This window comes from Entelurus aequoreus, linkage group LG15, assembly GCF_033978785.1.
Source record: "Entelurus aequoreus isolate RoL-2023_Sb linkage group LG15, RoL_Eaeq_v1.1, whole genome shotgun sequence".
In the NCBI taxonomy this organism is placed as follows: domain Eukaryota; kingdom Metazoa; phylum Chordata; class Actinopteri; order Syngnathiformes; family Syngnathidae; genus Entelurus; species Entelurus aequoreus.
Window position 1 is genome coordinate 18875547 of NC_084745.1, and position 16126 is coordinate 18891672.

The following is a 16126-nucleotide window of genomic DNA, read 5'->3' on the forward strand; positions in this document are numbered from 1 at the left end:
AACCTGATGGAGCTTTAGAGATGCTGCAAAGAAGAATGGGCGAAACTTCCCAAAGATAGGTGTGCCAATCTTGTGGCATCGTATTCAAAATGACTTAAGGCTGTGTATGCTGCCGAAGGTGCATCAACAAAGTATTGAGAAAGGGTTTGAATACGTATGTACTGTACATGTGATTTGTGAGGTTTTTTTTATTTAAAAAAAATTTGCAAAAATGTCTATCTTTCTGTTTTTTTCTGTCTATATATATATATATATATATATATATATATATATATATATATATATATATATATATATATATATATATATATATATATAGTTTGGACACACCTTCTCCTCATTTCAATGCGTTTTCTTTATTTTCATGACTATTTACTTTGTAGATTGTCACTGAAGGCATCGAAACTACACGGCGGGACAGCGTGGCGCTGTTGGGAGAGTGGCCGTGCCAGCAACCTGAGGGTTCCTGGTTCAATCCCCACCTTCTACCAACCTCGTCACGTCCTTTGTGTCCTTGAGCAAGACACTTCACCCTTGCTCCTCATGGGTCGTGGTTAGGGCCTTGCATGGCAGCTCCCGCCATCAGTGTGTGAATGTGTGTGTGAATTTGGAAATAGTGTCAAAGCGCTTTGAGTACCTTGAAGGTAGAAAAGCGCTATACAAGTATAACCCATTTACCATTTACATTAACAATGACACTTGTGAAGTGAAAACCCTTTCAGGTGACTACCTCTTGAAGCTCCTCGAGAGAATGCCAAGAGTGCGCGAAAAAGTAATCCGAGCAAATGGTGGCTATTTTGAAGAAACTAAAATATAAAACATGTTTTCAGTTATTTCACCTTTTTTTGTTAAAGTACATAACTCCACATGTGTTCATTCATAGTTTTGATGCCTTCAGTGACAATCTACAATGTAAATAGTCATGAAAATAAAGAAAACGCATGAATGAGAAGGCGTGCCCAAACTTTGGGCCTGTACTGTATACATATATATTTTATTTAATCATTTTATTATTTTGGTTTCAAAACATAGCAGTTTTAGTGCAGCATGTCGGCCATGTTTGTTTTGGTAAAGTGTTGCAACTGGACTTGTGTATTCTTTACTAAATTATTTCAGTTTTTGTTGCTCAAGAAAAGTTTAAAATAATTAACGTTAATAATGAACATCAGAAGTGACATTTTCCCATTCCAAGTGAAACATTTCTGGCCATTTTTTCTACTAATTTTTGTAGGCATCTAATATTCATAATTGTAACATACAGTAGATATAGGTGATGATGCACCCATTGTGAGAATTTTTCAGAAGATGTCAGGTTCAAACACTAATATCTATTAATCAGACAAGAAGCAAGGAATCATGCAGACACAGAGTTCAATTTAGCTCATGAGGAGAACGCATGGAGCTGCACCCTTAGTCACAGTCTCGCCCTACGCTCTAAGGTTCAGCTCCTGCGTCCCTCTATTTGTTCAGGAGTTCCACAGTCAACAACACTAAGGCCGCCTCTAAAAGGAGTGGTCACATATATTATGCAAAGCAGGTCCAGGACGCACAGTACGTGACGGAATGTGCTGGGGGTCTTGTGATTTCGCCTTGTCCCCGCTTCGTCTGCGTGTTGTCATCTTATCTTCGTTGAGGTCCTTGAAGTCTCTGCTTCGTCTGCGTGCTGTCATCTTATCTTCGTTGAGGTCGTTGAAGTCCTTGGCTGTTAGCGGGCTAAAATAAAGATAACAGCTGTGGCTGAGGCCACCCCTCAGACAAGAAGTTTTGTCCTTGCATAGATTAGAAAAGTTTAACTGGAGCACAATAGCTAATAACTAAATCAACGGACTTTAAGCATACTAAAGTTAGTGTGATAATATATACATAATTATTCTAACAGAATTACAATAAATACAAACTAAATATTGTCTCCCCTCCACAGGGTCTTGAAGGTGTTCCTGTCCCGTACAGCGCAGAGGATTCCCTACATGACCAGCTGGCGAGTGCTTCGTCTGCTGGCCATCATCCTGCTCATCGTCTGCTGGTTCCTTGTGGCCTGGACGTCGGCCGTCTGCCAGATTGCGGACAGGAAGTCGGCGCTCATCGACGTGGGCTACACGCCCGACGGGCTGCAGTTCAGCATGTGCCTGCTGGACCGCTGGGATTTCATGATGGCAGTCGGTAAGACCTGCACTACTGCAAGTGCCTCACTCCAATCACTCATCGCTGAACTAGTCGGGTCTGAAAGGATGGCGTCCTTTGGTGGCAGTGAAACATATTACAACTCGTCACCATCAAATTCCATGTGATCAACAAAAAAAGTAATTAAAAAAAAGTTGTTTCCCCGAAGAAGATATTAATCCAGCCCTCTGGTGCTTTACTTAGCGTGGATTTGCATGCTGTTTTACATCTGCTGACTCAAGCAGCATGAAGGAAACGCTTTTGTCTTGCGGGGGGAACAGATGGACCCCAACAGCGGCCAAATGTGCGAGTGTGCACTTTAATAAGGACACGCGGGGGTCACCCAAGATGTTGACGAATTACACGCACGCAGTCGCCATAAATCTGTGTTTCATACAACACCTGCACTTGTAGCATTGTTTATTTATTTGAAAAGATTTATCATTAGGCGTGGGCTAAAGCGCAGCGTCAGCGACGCTGTTTCCATTTTTTTCTCTGAAATCATTTCACTCTGTTTAATCGCCTCCTGCCCGCACGCTCATAAGTCTCCATGACAAGCTTAGAGACGTGGAGATTTATATCAAGCGCGCATTTGAAGCGCAAACGTATTTGTTATGCTCCTTTCAAAGGTTGTCTTGAACTCTTTCATCCATTTGAGTAGTTTCGAAGTCACACGGCTTGGCAATTTAAGATGTTTGAAATTGTTGTGTGTGTAGCATTTTTGGAGTTAAGTGGGATTCAATATTTCAATTAGGGATCGGTACAGAAGATTTCTTTGGCTGCGACTGAATCCCGTCGGTCCAACAGGTTACCGATTCACGTAAAATTCAACGGTGCCATGTTACAGTAAGTGACGTCACGCCCGTTTGACCTCTTCGGAGCTTGCCGATCACTCCAGCAGCACTGAGAGCGGACTCGGCCCAACTACCTCTAGATAATGTTGCAATTTTCAATGACACCAAAGAAACTGACTCAAAAAACATTCCAATGTAAGTTAAAGTGCCAGTAGAATGGAAAAAGAAGTTGCCTCTGTATTGAAACTATTATGATACATACTGTATCTGATTTATGACACCAAAAAACTTACAAAGTTTGCGAGTAAATACACAACCCAAAACCAGTGAAGTTGGCCCGTTGTGTAAATCGTAAATAAAAACAGTATACAATGATTTGCAAATCCTATTGGGGGTTAAATCACCAAAAATGATTCCCGGGCACGGCCACCGCTGCTGCTCACTGCTCCCCTCACCTCCCCGGGGGTGATCAAGGGTGATGGGTCAAATGCAGAGAATAATTTTGGCCACACCTAGTGTGTGTGTGACAATCATTGGTACTTTAACTTGAACTTTTTATAATTATGATGATCATATAATCATAATTGTTACCAAAGTAATAATTAATGGCTCTCACAAAGTCTGCTTGTGTATCATTGTTGTTGATGGGGAAGGGATCTGGGGTTACAACCTCTACATCACTGATTACGTGTCTGGCTTGCTTATTATCTCTCAAAAATCTTTGAGATTGATACTGTTTTGATCATATCTACAAATGTGGATACAGTGTTTCCCATAAACTGCCAAGATACCTGTGGCGGTGGGGGCGTGGCTATGGGCGTGATCACCATGACATCATCGAGTAATTTGCATAATTTAGTACAATGATATGATTTTCTCTAAAAAGGCTCAAAAAATGTATACTTACTAATTAATAATAACAGTTTTGTTTTAAACGTCCATCCATCCATCCATCCATCCATCCATTTTACAATATAATTACAACACTTTATGTACATATTTATATACAGATTTGAACCATAAGTTATTCACTGAAATATATTTATTAATTGTGGTTCTTACAAAAAATATATGTTATAAAATATAAAAGCTAAAATGTCTCTTAAAGCTCTGCCCCTTTAATTAGTGCATACTAAATAATTTAACTTTAGCCTACTACTACAACCATATTATTTACCAGCAACATAAAGTGAAACAGAGGCATAGGTGTCCTGCCACAGTCAGTAACAAATAAACAGAAAACAGTACTGGTGGTAGATAGACACAGAGCTTCATCAAACATCTGATCCACTGAACAAAGAGCTCCAAAAATCTTGAACTTTAGACTGCCATCAGTTTTACTCCCTACACTTAACCATGTGTTTCCTACTGCCTGCAGACTTTGCACCCTTTGTTATATACACATGTTGTGTTTCTAATATAAATACATTTAATAAAGTCAAATACAAATAAGGCAACAAGAGAAGTATCCTACACTTCTCTTTTGTAAAGTAAATCTGAACAGCCGATATGGGCATCTACATCAACTATATGATTTGCCTGTGAAGCTGGAGAGGACACAAAAAAAAAAAGATTTATTTTTTATTTTTTTATTTGTGGCAGACGTAATTATTTCGTGGTGGGCCGCCACAAATAAATGAATGTGTGGGAAACACTGGGATATGATCAAAATAGTATCAGCGATCATATCTACAAATGTAGATATGATCAAAATAGTATCAATCTCAAAGATTTTTGAGAGATAATAAGCAAGCCAGACACGTAATCAGTGACGTGGAGGTTGTAACCACCGATCCCTTCCCCATCAACAACAATGCTAATCAAGCAGACTTTGTGAGAGCCATTAATTATTACTTTGGTAAAAATTACGATTATATGATCCTCATAATTATATGATATGAAATTATGATCCGTTGTGATCCATATTTTTGAGCCCGAACACAAGGAGGATGAGTAATAAGTTTTATAAGCCAAGTGCTAAATGGATGTAACTTTATTGAAACACTAAAGCATCAGCGGCATTGCTTAGCTGCTAAACATACAAACCATAATAAAACAAACACTTACTGTTCAATTTCCACTCTCGCTGGGATGCCAACCGAAGGGACGCTCACATAATTCCGTTTAGATGAAGACTCAATCCTCAAGAAGGGTTTAAAAAAAAGTTGCCGCAACTAATGTCTTTTTGGGTCTATTTCGCCACCTTGGGGATGTGAAAGTCGAATAGCCTGTCGGTCCATGACCGCATTTGTCTACTACCAGCTGAGAAATGCATGAATTATTATCTCAAATTTACTTTTAGCAAGTTTAAAATGAAGCAGAAGCAACTATTGGCTCAGTGTGTCAACAATAGCAGCGTAAGCTAGCATTAGCTCACTGCTATCAATGCGCCGCTAAAATAGTCTGTCTGCGTTGGCTTTTATAATAACAATATCAGTGATATTGGAAAATTAACCAAACATGAGTGATATTATATCACTCATGTTTGGTTAATTTTCCGGTCACGACATGTAAATGGAGGATTGTTGGCAGTTTCTGAATGTTTTTAGAGGGTTTTATGGGCGCAATAGAGGACTGTTGATTACATTTTTGATTTTGAATGCATAAAAAAGCCAAGCATCTATGTTCTTGTTTTCCGTAAGGATTGTAAATAATAAACATCACATCTCTTTCCAATGTTTGCGTATTTCCAGTATGATTGATCTGATGATACGGTGAGAGTGCAGAAGCATTCCCATCCTGACGTCATCCGACCTCAAATCTACGAAAATTGTCCAAGATATTTGGAGGGGAATATTCAAAATGGCCATCTGAAAATGCGCCATTTTGTGATGTTTAGACGCTATTTTCGCATATATTTCGGATTGTAAATACAATTGTATATGGTTTAATGGATACAATGAAAAACAATTAAGCATATAAACTCAACTTGTTTTACACTCGACTGGTACTTTAAGCAAGGCTAAAATACATTGGGTTTGCTATTGACACGCTACTGATTAGCATTAGCGATTTTACATGGCGGTTTTATGTGGTTTTTAAATCTGTAAATGGAAACTGAATAAGATGCATGTTACAATCAAACATCTGGTGCCTAATAAGTACAATACTTACAGTAACACTTTTTAGGGCACAACAAAAAACACAGCATAAACTACATACTACTTCCATCTAACATCTTCAACTTGCATCTGTATTTGCATTTTAATGTTATACTTGCAAAAGAGATAATAAATTGAAAAAATATATAACAACTGGACAGCAGTTAGTATAATCAGTTAGCATAAAAATGTTATTATCAAAAATCAAATAATATTTTTGACACACTTGTACCAAAAATTGGTATCGTTGAGTACCGTATTGCCAGGTACTGGGAATCGGTATCGTATTGGATCAAACGGTACCCATCTCTACTTGCACTACAACCATAGATGGTGTGTGTGGGTTTGTACTACAAAAGATGCACATTTTACTGTCACTTATGATGTTACAAAAGGGTTAATATTAGCATATGCGCAACTAAAACATCTACAACTTAACGCTACACGGTTTTTTTAGCTGGAAGTGGAATTCTTGCAGGCTGAAATGTAAACATTTCTACTGACACAGATGACAGCGCATGATATCAATCTTCTTTTTCCTAGTTTGTAAGTAAACATTGAAGTTGCGTTGCCTCGTCTGACGTCATGTCTTTTTTTTTTTACGTGTGACCGCCAGGCTCCGTTTGATTGGTAAAATGGAGTCCATCCATCCATTTTCTACCGCTTGTCCCTTTTTGGGGTCGCGGGGGGTGCTGGAGCCTATCTCAGCTGCAAAATTCACTAATACTAGTGTCGGATCGGTGAAGCAGAGTCATGTGACCGAGACTGCTGGGAGAAGTCTCTCTAACAGGGCTACTCCCTGGCTAAATTGGTGCTCTAAGCAGAATTGTATATGAAGGCCCCTCTTATTGATGAATATTATACTTTTTTATTTCAACTTGAATTTAATTTGATGCATGGTTTGTACTAATTCATGGGAAATAATGTCTTCCATAATTAATTTTTTAGTGCAAAATAAAAATGTTGACATAATAAAAACATAAATGTATAAGCCCAACTCCCACTGCCTTTCAAGACAAGCACTAACACTGTGCGCCCTGGAGCTGGTAGGACTATGTGAGGAAGTCAATGCCCTTACCTTCTATTTTATGTGTTTAATGCGTTTGCAGTAAAATTTTATACAAAGCGCCCTGTCAGTGTAATTGACTTTTTACATCTTCTTCACGCAAATTAAGGCCCAGCATGGACCGCAGGTCCCAACACACAGCGAGTGATCTGCATATAAAGAGGGCCAGACTTGGTCTTTAACGAGCCAAAATAATGTGACTTTGCAAACAGTAATCAATAAATCAGTAGTCCTCAAACTTTTTTCACCAAGTACTACGGTAGCATGGTAGGCCTAAGTATTCATTAAAAACAAGGCATAGAATATTTAATATTTTTGGCCACTGTACATTACACACAGTTTGAACAGTAACACTGTGTTTGAATCTAAGAAAATAAAACACTGTACTTTAATCAAGCGATTCTTTGCCGTAGCATTAGATGAAGCCCACGTACCACTAGTTGTACCCCAGTTAGGGAGACTCTGACTGGTGCGCTTGCTGGCAAATTTCACTTTAGATAAAACTATTACCAAGTTTTGTGCAAATTAATGACATACATTCAAGTAAAACATTTAAAAACGTTCCTGGATGACATTCTGACAATAAAATTGCATTTGTGTACAAATATTGGGGTCTTTTTTAAGCCAATTTTAATTATACTCGCGAGTAATCACCTGTAAATAATCATGATTAATCCAAATTCCAAAATGTGGTTAATCTTTAAAATATATATATATATTTGACTACCAGAGTTGAGATCAAATCAATTTAGCTGTCAAAGTTCAATAAAAAGGCTATTTGAATCAAATTAGGAATGTGGAACGCAAGCTACACCCCCCTGCAAAAATACAAAATGGTTCATTCCTCACTTCAGTCTTCACTCAACACAGACGTCGTAACATCATCAAAGCTCACACACGACGCCAGCATTTGGGAACCAGGATGATGTGAAAAAATAGATACAAAAATACAATAAGTCTATTTGTGGCAGCTTTGGACAAAGTTATATTTAGGTTTCAATAGCATATTATTGTGGTGCATTCAAGGGACCTTGATTAAAGTTCGAAAGAGAAGCGTTACTCATTTTTATAACCAGGGTAGGCTTAACCCTCGGTAGATGCACTAATTATTATAATAATGTTTTATTACGATTATTATTATTATCCACTAATGATAATCCTACATGAATCAGTTAATCCCTAACTGACATCCTGTATTTATAATCATACATATGTTTATATATTCCAAGCGCGATGATGTCACGTTATCAATGGGAAAATGCATTTTTAGACAATATGATTTGCCTGAGCGGCTAGGAGACACCGAGAGAAAATGGATTAGAAAGGACAGATTTAAAAAAAGAATAATAGAAAAATAAAAATAATTAATAAATGGGGGTTTTTTTGTGTTTTTTTAACTTGGGACTTCCCGCGAGACGGATGTTGGACGCTGGTGGGCCGCAGTTTGAGGACCCCTGATTTACATGTTTGTTATTATGGTCCCACAGCTGAGTTCCTCTTCCTGCTTTGGGCGGTGTACCTGTGCTACGCCGTGAGGACGGTGCCTTCTGCGTTCCACGAGCCTCGCTACATGGCCATCGCCGTCCACAATGAGCTCGTCCTGTCCGCAATCTTCCATGTCCTCAGGTAACAAGACAAAAACTTCCATTATTTTGCTACGTATCATACCGCCTTGGTGGAATGCACCTTGTGAGGTTCGGTTAAAAAAAAAAAAAAGAAAAAAAAAAGAGACTTGTTCTAAATGGGAACAGTTGGTTTTGAATAGCCGCCACCGGGGACTCGTTCCCACACCTTGTTAGGATGCATCCGGCCTTGTTTTGTGTTCCTCCTGTGGGATCCCAGCATGGACCGCTTGTTTTCCGCCGCCAAGTTCAGGTGCGAAAGCAGCGACTCCGGGGTATGAAATGAAAAAGGGCGAGCGGAGGCATGAGTGATGGCAACTATTTGTGGGGGAGAGATGCTGCAGGTGACTTTTTTTTTTTTTTTTTATAAAGCTCAGGGACAATTCTCCTGCTAGTGGACCTTCCTTCACACCTCCAAGCTGCTCATTAGCCGCCAACAACACCACAAGCCTGCTCGCTGACAGTTTTGTGGTGGTCAAATTAGCATCAAACAGGCACAGGTGAGGTCCATCCATGCTGAAAAGACCATCAGCTCATTTTTAAATCAAACACGCCTCGCCGCTGTTGTCGCCGTCGCTAATTATCTCATTCCCGCCGACTGCCAAAGCCTCTGATGTATGACTGGACCGTAGCGGTGACCACGTCAAGGTCACGGCGGGTAGAAAGCGAGGAAATGTGACATCTTTACTGGGGCGGGGGGGAAAGCTCCGCCAAGTGGAACGCCATATAAGCTGTGGCGTGTATAAATCTTATGTCACGCAGTTAATGTCACTTAGAGTCAATGGCTCATAGTAAAGATGTGTCTAATAATCTTAGAATTTACGTCACCCCATAGCGAACATAAATAATACAGATGCACAATGGTAATGCAAGTCAACTGCTGCAAAAACGTCCAAAATCCTTTATATGACAGCTGTGTTCTGCTGTTTTTAAGAACTTACACTATAAACTCTACTACAAAAACACTGGTCAAGTATCTTCTACAAAACTCAGCACCAGTGAAGTGGGCATGTTGTGTAATTTGTAAATAAAAACAGAATACAATGTTTTCAAATCACCGGTGCCACTCACACCGGTGAATTGAATGATGAATGATAGGTGGTGGTCGGAGGGGCCGTTGGCGCAAAATTGCAGCCACGCTTCCGTCAGTCTACCCCCAGGGCAGCTGTGGCTATGAAAGTAGCTTACCACCACCAGGTGTGAATGAATGATGGGTTCTACATGTAAAGCGACTTTGGGTACTTAGAAAAGCGCTATATAAATCCTAGGTATTATTATTATTAGATTTGCAAATCCTTTTCAACTTATATTGAATTGAATAAACTCCAAAGACAAGATATTTAATGTTCGAACTGAGAAACTTTTTTTTTTTTTTGCAAATAATCATTAACTTAGAATTTAATGTCAGCAACACATTGCAAAAAAGTTGGCACAGGGTCATTTTTACCACTGTGTTACATGGCCTTTCCTTTTAACAACACTCTGGGAACTGAGGAGACACATTTTTGAAGCTTTTCAGGTGGAATTATTTTCCATTCTTGCTTGATGTACAGCTTAAGTTGTCCAACAGTCCGGGGGTCTCCGTTGTGGTATTTTAGGCTTCATAATGCGCCACACATTTTCAATGGGAGACAGGTCTGTACTACAGGCAGGCCAGTCTAGTACGCGCACTCGTTTACTACGAAGCCATGCTGTCGTAACACGTGGCTTGGCATTGTCTTGCTGAAATAAGCAGGGGCGTCCATGGTAACGTTGCTTGGATGGCAACATATGTTGCTCCAAAACCTGTATGTACCTTTCAGCATTAATGGTGCCTTCACAGATGTGTAAGTTACCCATGCCATGGGCACTAATACACCCCCATACCATCGCAGATGAAGTGAAGTGAATTATTAGATGCTGACTTTTGAACTTTGCGCCTATAACAATCCGGATGGTTCTTTTCCGCTTTGTTCCAGAGGATACAACGTCCACAGTTTCCAAAAACAATTTGGATAAAATAATTGAAGTCAATTCAAGAAAAGACTCCAATATTTTGACTCAAATGCAATTAGTGTATGATGAATCTGTGTGTATACATGATTGATGCAGTATTTTTGGTGGTTAATCACATATGTTAACTTATTTCTGACTGCCCTCATTTTTCTGTCAAAATGGAAAAAACGACTACGGTATTTTCCGGAGGGGGGTTGGTATGGTATTTTTTTTATTTTTTTTTTGTCATAAAAAAAATACAATCATGCATGCTTACGGACTGTATCCCTGCAGACTATATTGATATATAATGTAGGAACCAGAAATATTAACAACAGAAAGAAACAACCCTTTCGTGTGAATGAGTGTGAATGAGTGTAAATGGGGGAGGGAGGTTTTTTGGGTTGGTGCACTAATTGTAAGTGTATCTTGTGTTTTTTATGTTGATTTAATAATTTTTTTAATTCATTTTTTTATTTTTTATTTCTTGTGCGGCCCGGTACCAATCGATCCACGGACCGGTACCGGGCCGTGGCCCGGTGGTTGGGGACCACTGGTCTACATAACATGTAATGGTGGTTCTTTGGTCAAAGTGTTGCATAGATTATGTTTTACAGATCATCTTTAAGCCGCTTTCTGACAGTCGCTTGCGGATGCATCGTTTTGTGAGCGGTCTTATTTACGTGACTCACCTTCGGCAGTGTCTTCTCGCCTGACTGACGTGACAGTATTATACCGACAGTGTTTCAAATTAATTTCACTCAGGTGAAATCAACATTAGTTACATCAGTATAATTTAATGTTAATGTTATGTTGACAGCACATTTCAGATCAGATGACGTTTAAGTTTAACGTTTAATGACTCTGACATTATTAACCTTATCCACTCGGCATTCATTGCACCGGTCACCCACATCTGCGGTCCCTTCCAGGGTCTCACGTTGTACCCATTGGGTTCAGCTTTTCCTTGCCCTTATGTGGGATCTGAGCCGAGGATGTCGTTGTGGCTTGTGCAGTCCTTTGAAACATTTGTGATTAAGGTCTATATAAGTAGACTTTGATTGATTGATTGATTGATTGATCATGTAAAATTGGACTTCATTCTGTTACGTTGTTGTCTGGAGTTGTAACAAGTTTAGCTGTGCATGACCAAAGATCGTATATTGCGAGAGGATGATCTACCGCATGGTGATGTACTTTTTTTTTTTTATAGAGGTTTATTTGAAATAGGGACAGATACAAAAACATAGACATCTGAGACAGTTATCCAATGTATGCATCATAGTGTTTGTAGCCAAAGCTAATTTACAACACTTGTCCCCAACAACAACAACAACAACACAGATCCAACATCATTAAAATAGAAAAATAAAAAATAAAATAAGGCAAAGATCAGTCGATAATAATGATAATAGAAATAATACAGACAAAGTGCAAACTAGATAAAAGCCAATAATAATAATAACACAGAAAAAGTGCAGACTAGATAAAAAACAATTAGTAAAAACGAGTAAAAACTAAACATGGGAACACGATTGTTGCTCAACTAGCCATAATTTTGTTTGTTTTTTGAAAGTGACAAGTGCAGGTATACTTTTCAAAGTGTCAGGTAGAGAGTTCCATAGTTGTGGTTCTTTTATTGAAAAGGCAGTCTGGGCAAAATATGTTCTACGGAATGGAACGCAACAGTTGCCTTTTGACATTGCTCGGGTGGTAGATCTGGTACCACTTTGCAGTCTTGTAGGTGCCTTGCAGAGCAATTGGGGAGCAGAGTTATCCAAGCATTTAAAAACCAGTTCGACTGTGTGTAACAAAATAAAATTGGTAAAACTTAAGATATTGTATTTGGTTAAAATTTGGCAATGATGATATCGTATACTCTTCTTGTCTAGGACTTTCAAGGCGCGGTTTTAATACACTCAATGGTCTTGATTGATGACTGGTGTGCCTGGGACCATGTAGTTAAGCCATAAGATATGTGTGAAAGAATCATTGAATTCATAAAAGTAAAAGCACAGCTGAGAGTTAAGCAGTTTCTTATAATCTTAAAACAGCCTAGGTTTGCCTTCAGGGTTTTACACATTTTCTTAATGTGACTTTTAAAATTCAGCTGATAGTCTATGATTATGCCCGAATATTTGACTTCAGGTACTTGTTCAATGAGCTCCCCATTAATTTTTATATTCCGGTTTGTTTGTGGTAGCTTTTTTATCCAGAAGCAGACAGAGTTAGTCTTTTTAGTGTTTAGGGTTAAACAGGATGATGCCAGCCAAGATGCTATTTTGTCTAATTTAGCATTTAACTTCTCAGCAACTAGAGTACAGGTCTTACCTGATGTATATACGACTGTGTCATCCGCATACATCTGTAAAAATATATCTGTGCATACAGCTGGTAGGTTGATTTGCAGTCAGTCAAATCATTTTCTTCTTGTCACTTACAAAAATACTAAATACATGACCTAGGTGTCCTCAATGGTAGTTACAGCCATGGTTATGATGCAGTGCAATAACTATAACCACAATATTAAACAGTCTTTACTTCCTCTTCTTGTTTTTTACTTCCTGTTGCTTTCTTCCTCTTCTTTATTTCTTCTTCCGGTCCGTGCAGGTTCACGCTGGCCCCTGAGCTCCACCCTGATTGGATGCTGCTGCTGTTCTTCACCCACACCCACCTGACTGTAACGGTCACGCTGGGCCTTCTTCTCATTCCCAAGGTACAGTGACACAAGACATTATTTAACACCCTTTTTTTACACTAATATTTAAACCTTGTGTCCGACTAGTTCCTGTTTGCCGGCGCCCACATGCGAGACGATATAGCCTCGGAGGCCTACGAGGATGAGCTGGACATGGGTCGTTCGGGGTCCTACCTCAACAGCAGTATCACCTCAGCCTGGAGCGAACACAGTCTGGACCCCGAGGATATTCGGGTGAGCGGCAGCGTTTTTTAGTGGTCTTGACTGTTTAACCTCGCCTTCCTCCTGTAGCAGTACTGAGCCATGGCAGTTTTTTATTGCAGACGCCAGACGACACGGGCCCTCTCAGTTCTATTAATGGCTGTGGCGTAAGATCATGCGACAGTCTTTGGGAAAAACGTACCAACGTGAGCTGAGGTTTCTGTTTGTCTGTTAGAGCTGAAGAAGTCTCTCTACCAAATGTATTGTTTTTTTGGGGGGGTGTGATGGTAATTGTGAGCGGCCTCACAGACAAAAGACTCTCAACAATCATTCAGGAAATACAGTATCTCACTAAAGTAGGGACATTCCTCTCGCCTCTTCTCAAGGGACAACACTACAGGATTAGATACACTTTGGAGTAGTCACTGTGTAGCTTGAAAAGAAGTGTAGATTGACTATTCACTCGAAACCACATTTCCTGCTCCACAATGTTACACAATACATGTTGGAACTCATGTTCCCTGTCAATGAACCGTAGTTCCCCAGCACTCATGCTCACTCTAACACAGCCATGCTTCATTGTTGTGTAGGCAAGGCCTAATTACCTTAGAAAAAGACCACAACAGTTTTGTCGGTAATCAGGGATGGGTACTGAATTCGGTACTTTTATATGTTTCGACCGAATTCCATGAATACTATCGGGTGCCAACTCACATAAGGTTAAACGATACCGTATTTCGATACCTATGTCACCTGTGTCTGCAGACTTGGCACTGTCTCAAGCACTTGGCGGGCAAACAGGTATATTATAGCAGGCTGCCTTTAGGTAATGTTGTTATTTTCCAAACAACCAAGCAGGCATGCTTGATCGTGTTGGCTCGATGATCATATACATAGGATATGCCATACATGCTATTGATTAGCATAAGCGATTTTACATGGCAATTTCAACCCCTCCAAATTTGGTCATCAAAACTATGACCAAGATAAATGTTGCAGTCCAACAGTTGGTTTGTAGTAAGTGCAACACTTACAGTATAAACACTTTGTAGGACTCAACAAAACACAAGGCTGGCACAGACAACTTCCTGACTATGGCAACACACCTATTATAGAACAAAAATTAAATGAATGCATACTTGCAAATGAGACTTGAAAGTGTAAGAAGTAACATCCAATTATGATTATCAGCTAATTGTTAAAGGCCTACTGAAACCCACTACTACCGACCACGCAGTCTGATAGTTTATATATCAATGATGAAATCTTAACATTGCAATACATGCCGATACGGCCGGGTTAACTTATAAAGTGCAATTTTAAATTTCCCGGGAAACTTCCGGCTGAAAACGTTTCGGTATGACGACGTTTGCGCGTGACGTCACGGGTTGAAGCAGACATTTTGGAATAGCACGGTGGCCAGCTTAAGTCGTATGTTTTCACCACATAATTCCACAGTATTCTGGACATCTGTGTTGGTGAATCTTTTGCAATTTGTTCAATTAACAATGGAGACTGCAAAGAAGAAAGCTGTAGGTGGGATCGGTGTATTAGCGGATGGCTACAGCAACACAACCAGGAGGACTTTGAGTTGGATAGCAGACGCGCTACCGTGAGTACAGCTTTGGCTTCCAAACATTTGATCGCTTGCCCGTACGTGCGTGCCGCTATGTGCATGTCACGTAAGTAATTTTGGGGAAATATATGTTTCTTGCCGACTCTGATGGCGGCCGGGGTGTCGTCGAAAGCTACAACGCCGTCCGCCGCCGCGCCGCTGTCCTCGCCTGTCTGGGTTGACTTCCTCCGTCTCATCGTGGTGAAGTCCTTCGTCGCGCCGTCGATCGCTGGAACGCAGGTGAGCACAGGTGTTGATGAGCAGATGAGGGATGGCGTAGGTGGAGAGCTAATGTTTTTAGCATAGCTCTGTCGAGGTCCCGTAGCTAAGTTAGCTTCAATGGCGTCGTTAGCAACAGCATTGCTAGGCTTCGCCAGGCGGTACAGCATTAACCGTGTGGTTACAGGTCCAGGGTTTGGTAGTATTGTTGATCTTCTGTCTATCCTTCCAGTCAGGAGCTTATTTCTTTTGTTTCTATCTGCATTTAAGCACGATGCTATCACGTTAGCTCCGTAGCTAAAGTGCTTCGCCGATGTATTGTCGTGGAGATAAAAGTCACTGTGAATGTCCATTTCGCGTTCTCGACTCTCATTTTCAAAAGGATATAGTATCCGAGGTGGTTTAAAATACAAATCCGTGATCCACAATAGAAAAAGGAGAGAGTGTGGAATCCAATGAGCCCTTGTACCTAAGTTACGGTCAGAGCGAAAAAAGATGCGTCCTGCACTCTAATCCTTCACTCTCACTTTCCTCATCCACAAATCTTTCATCCTGGCTCAAATTAATGGGGTAATCGTCGCTTTCTCGGTCCGAATCTCTCTCGCTGCTGGTGTAAACAATGTGCAAATGTGAGGAGCCCTTCAACATGTGACGTCACGCTACTTCCGGTACAGGC

The 16126-nt window shown here is 40.1% G+C and overlaps 1 protein-coding gene across 4 annotated transcripts in view; it reads left to right on the forward strand.

Moving 5' to 3' along the window:
- The window catches only part of gpr158a (G protein-coupled receptor 158a), a 188240-nt gene that overhangs the window by 165504 nt on the left and 6610 nt on the right, over nucleotides 1-16126 (forward strand). For 3 of the 4 annotated variants that reach the window (XM_062020954.1, XM_062020956.1, XM_062020955.1), the window contains exons 10-14: nucleotides 1922-2160; nucleotides 8609-8747; nucleotides 13328-13433; nucleotides 13503-13649; nucleotides 13739-13822. In XM_062020954.1, coding sequence (XP_061876938.1) covers nucleotides 1922-2160; nucleotides 8609-8747; nucleotides 13328-13433; nucleotides 13503-13649; nucleotides 13739-13822 — 715 coding nt within the window. The remainder of the gene's footprint in view (nucleotides 1-1921; nucleotides 2161-8608; nucleotides 8748-13327; nucleotides 13434-13502; nucleotides 13650-13738; nucleotides 13823-16126) is intronic. The other variant, XM_062020958.1, reaches the window with a different exon arrangement.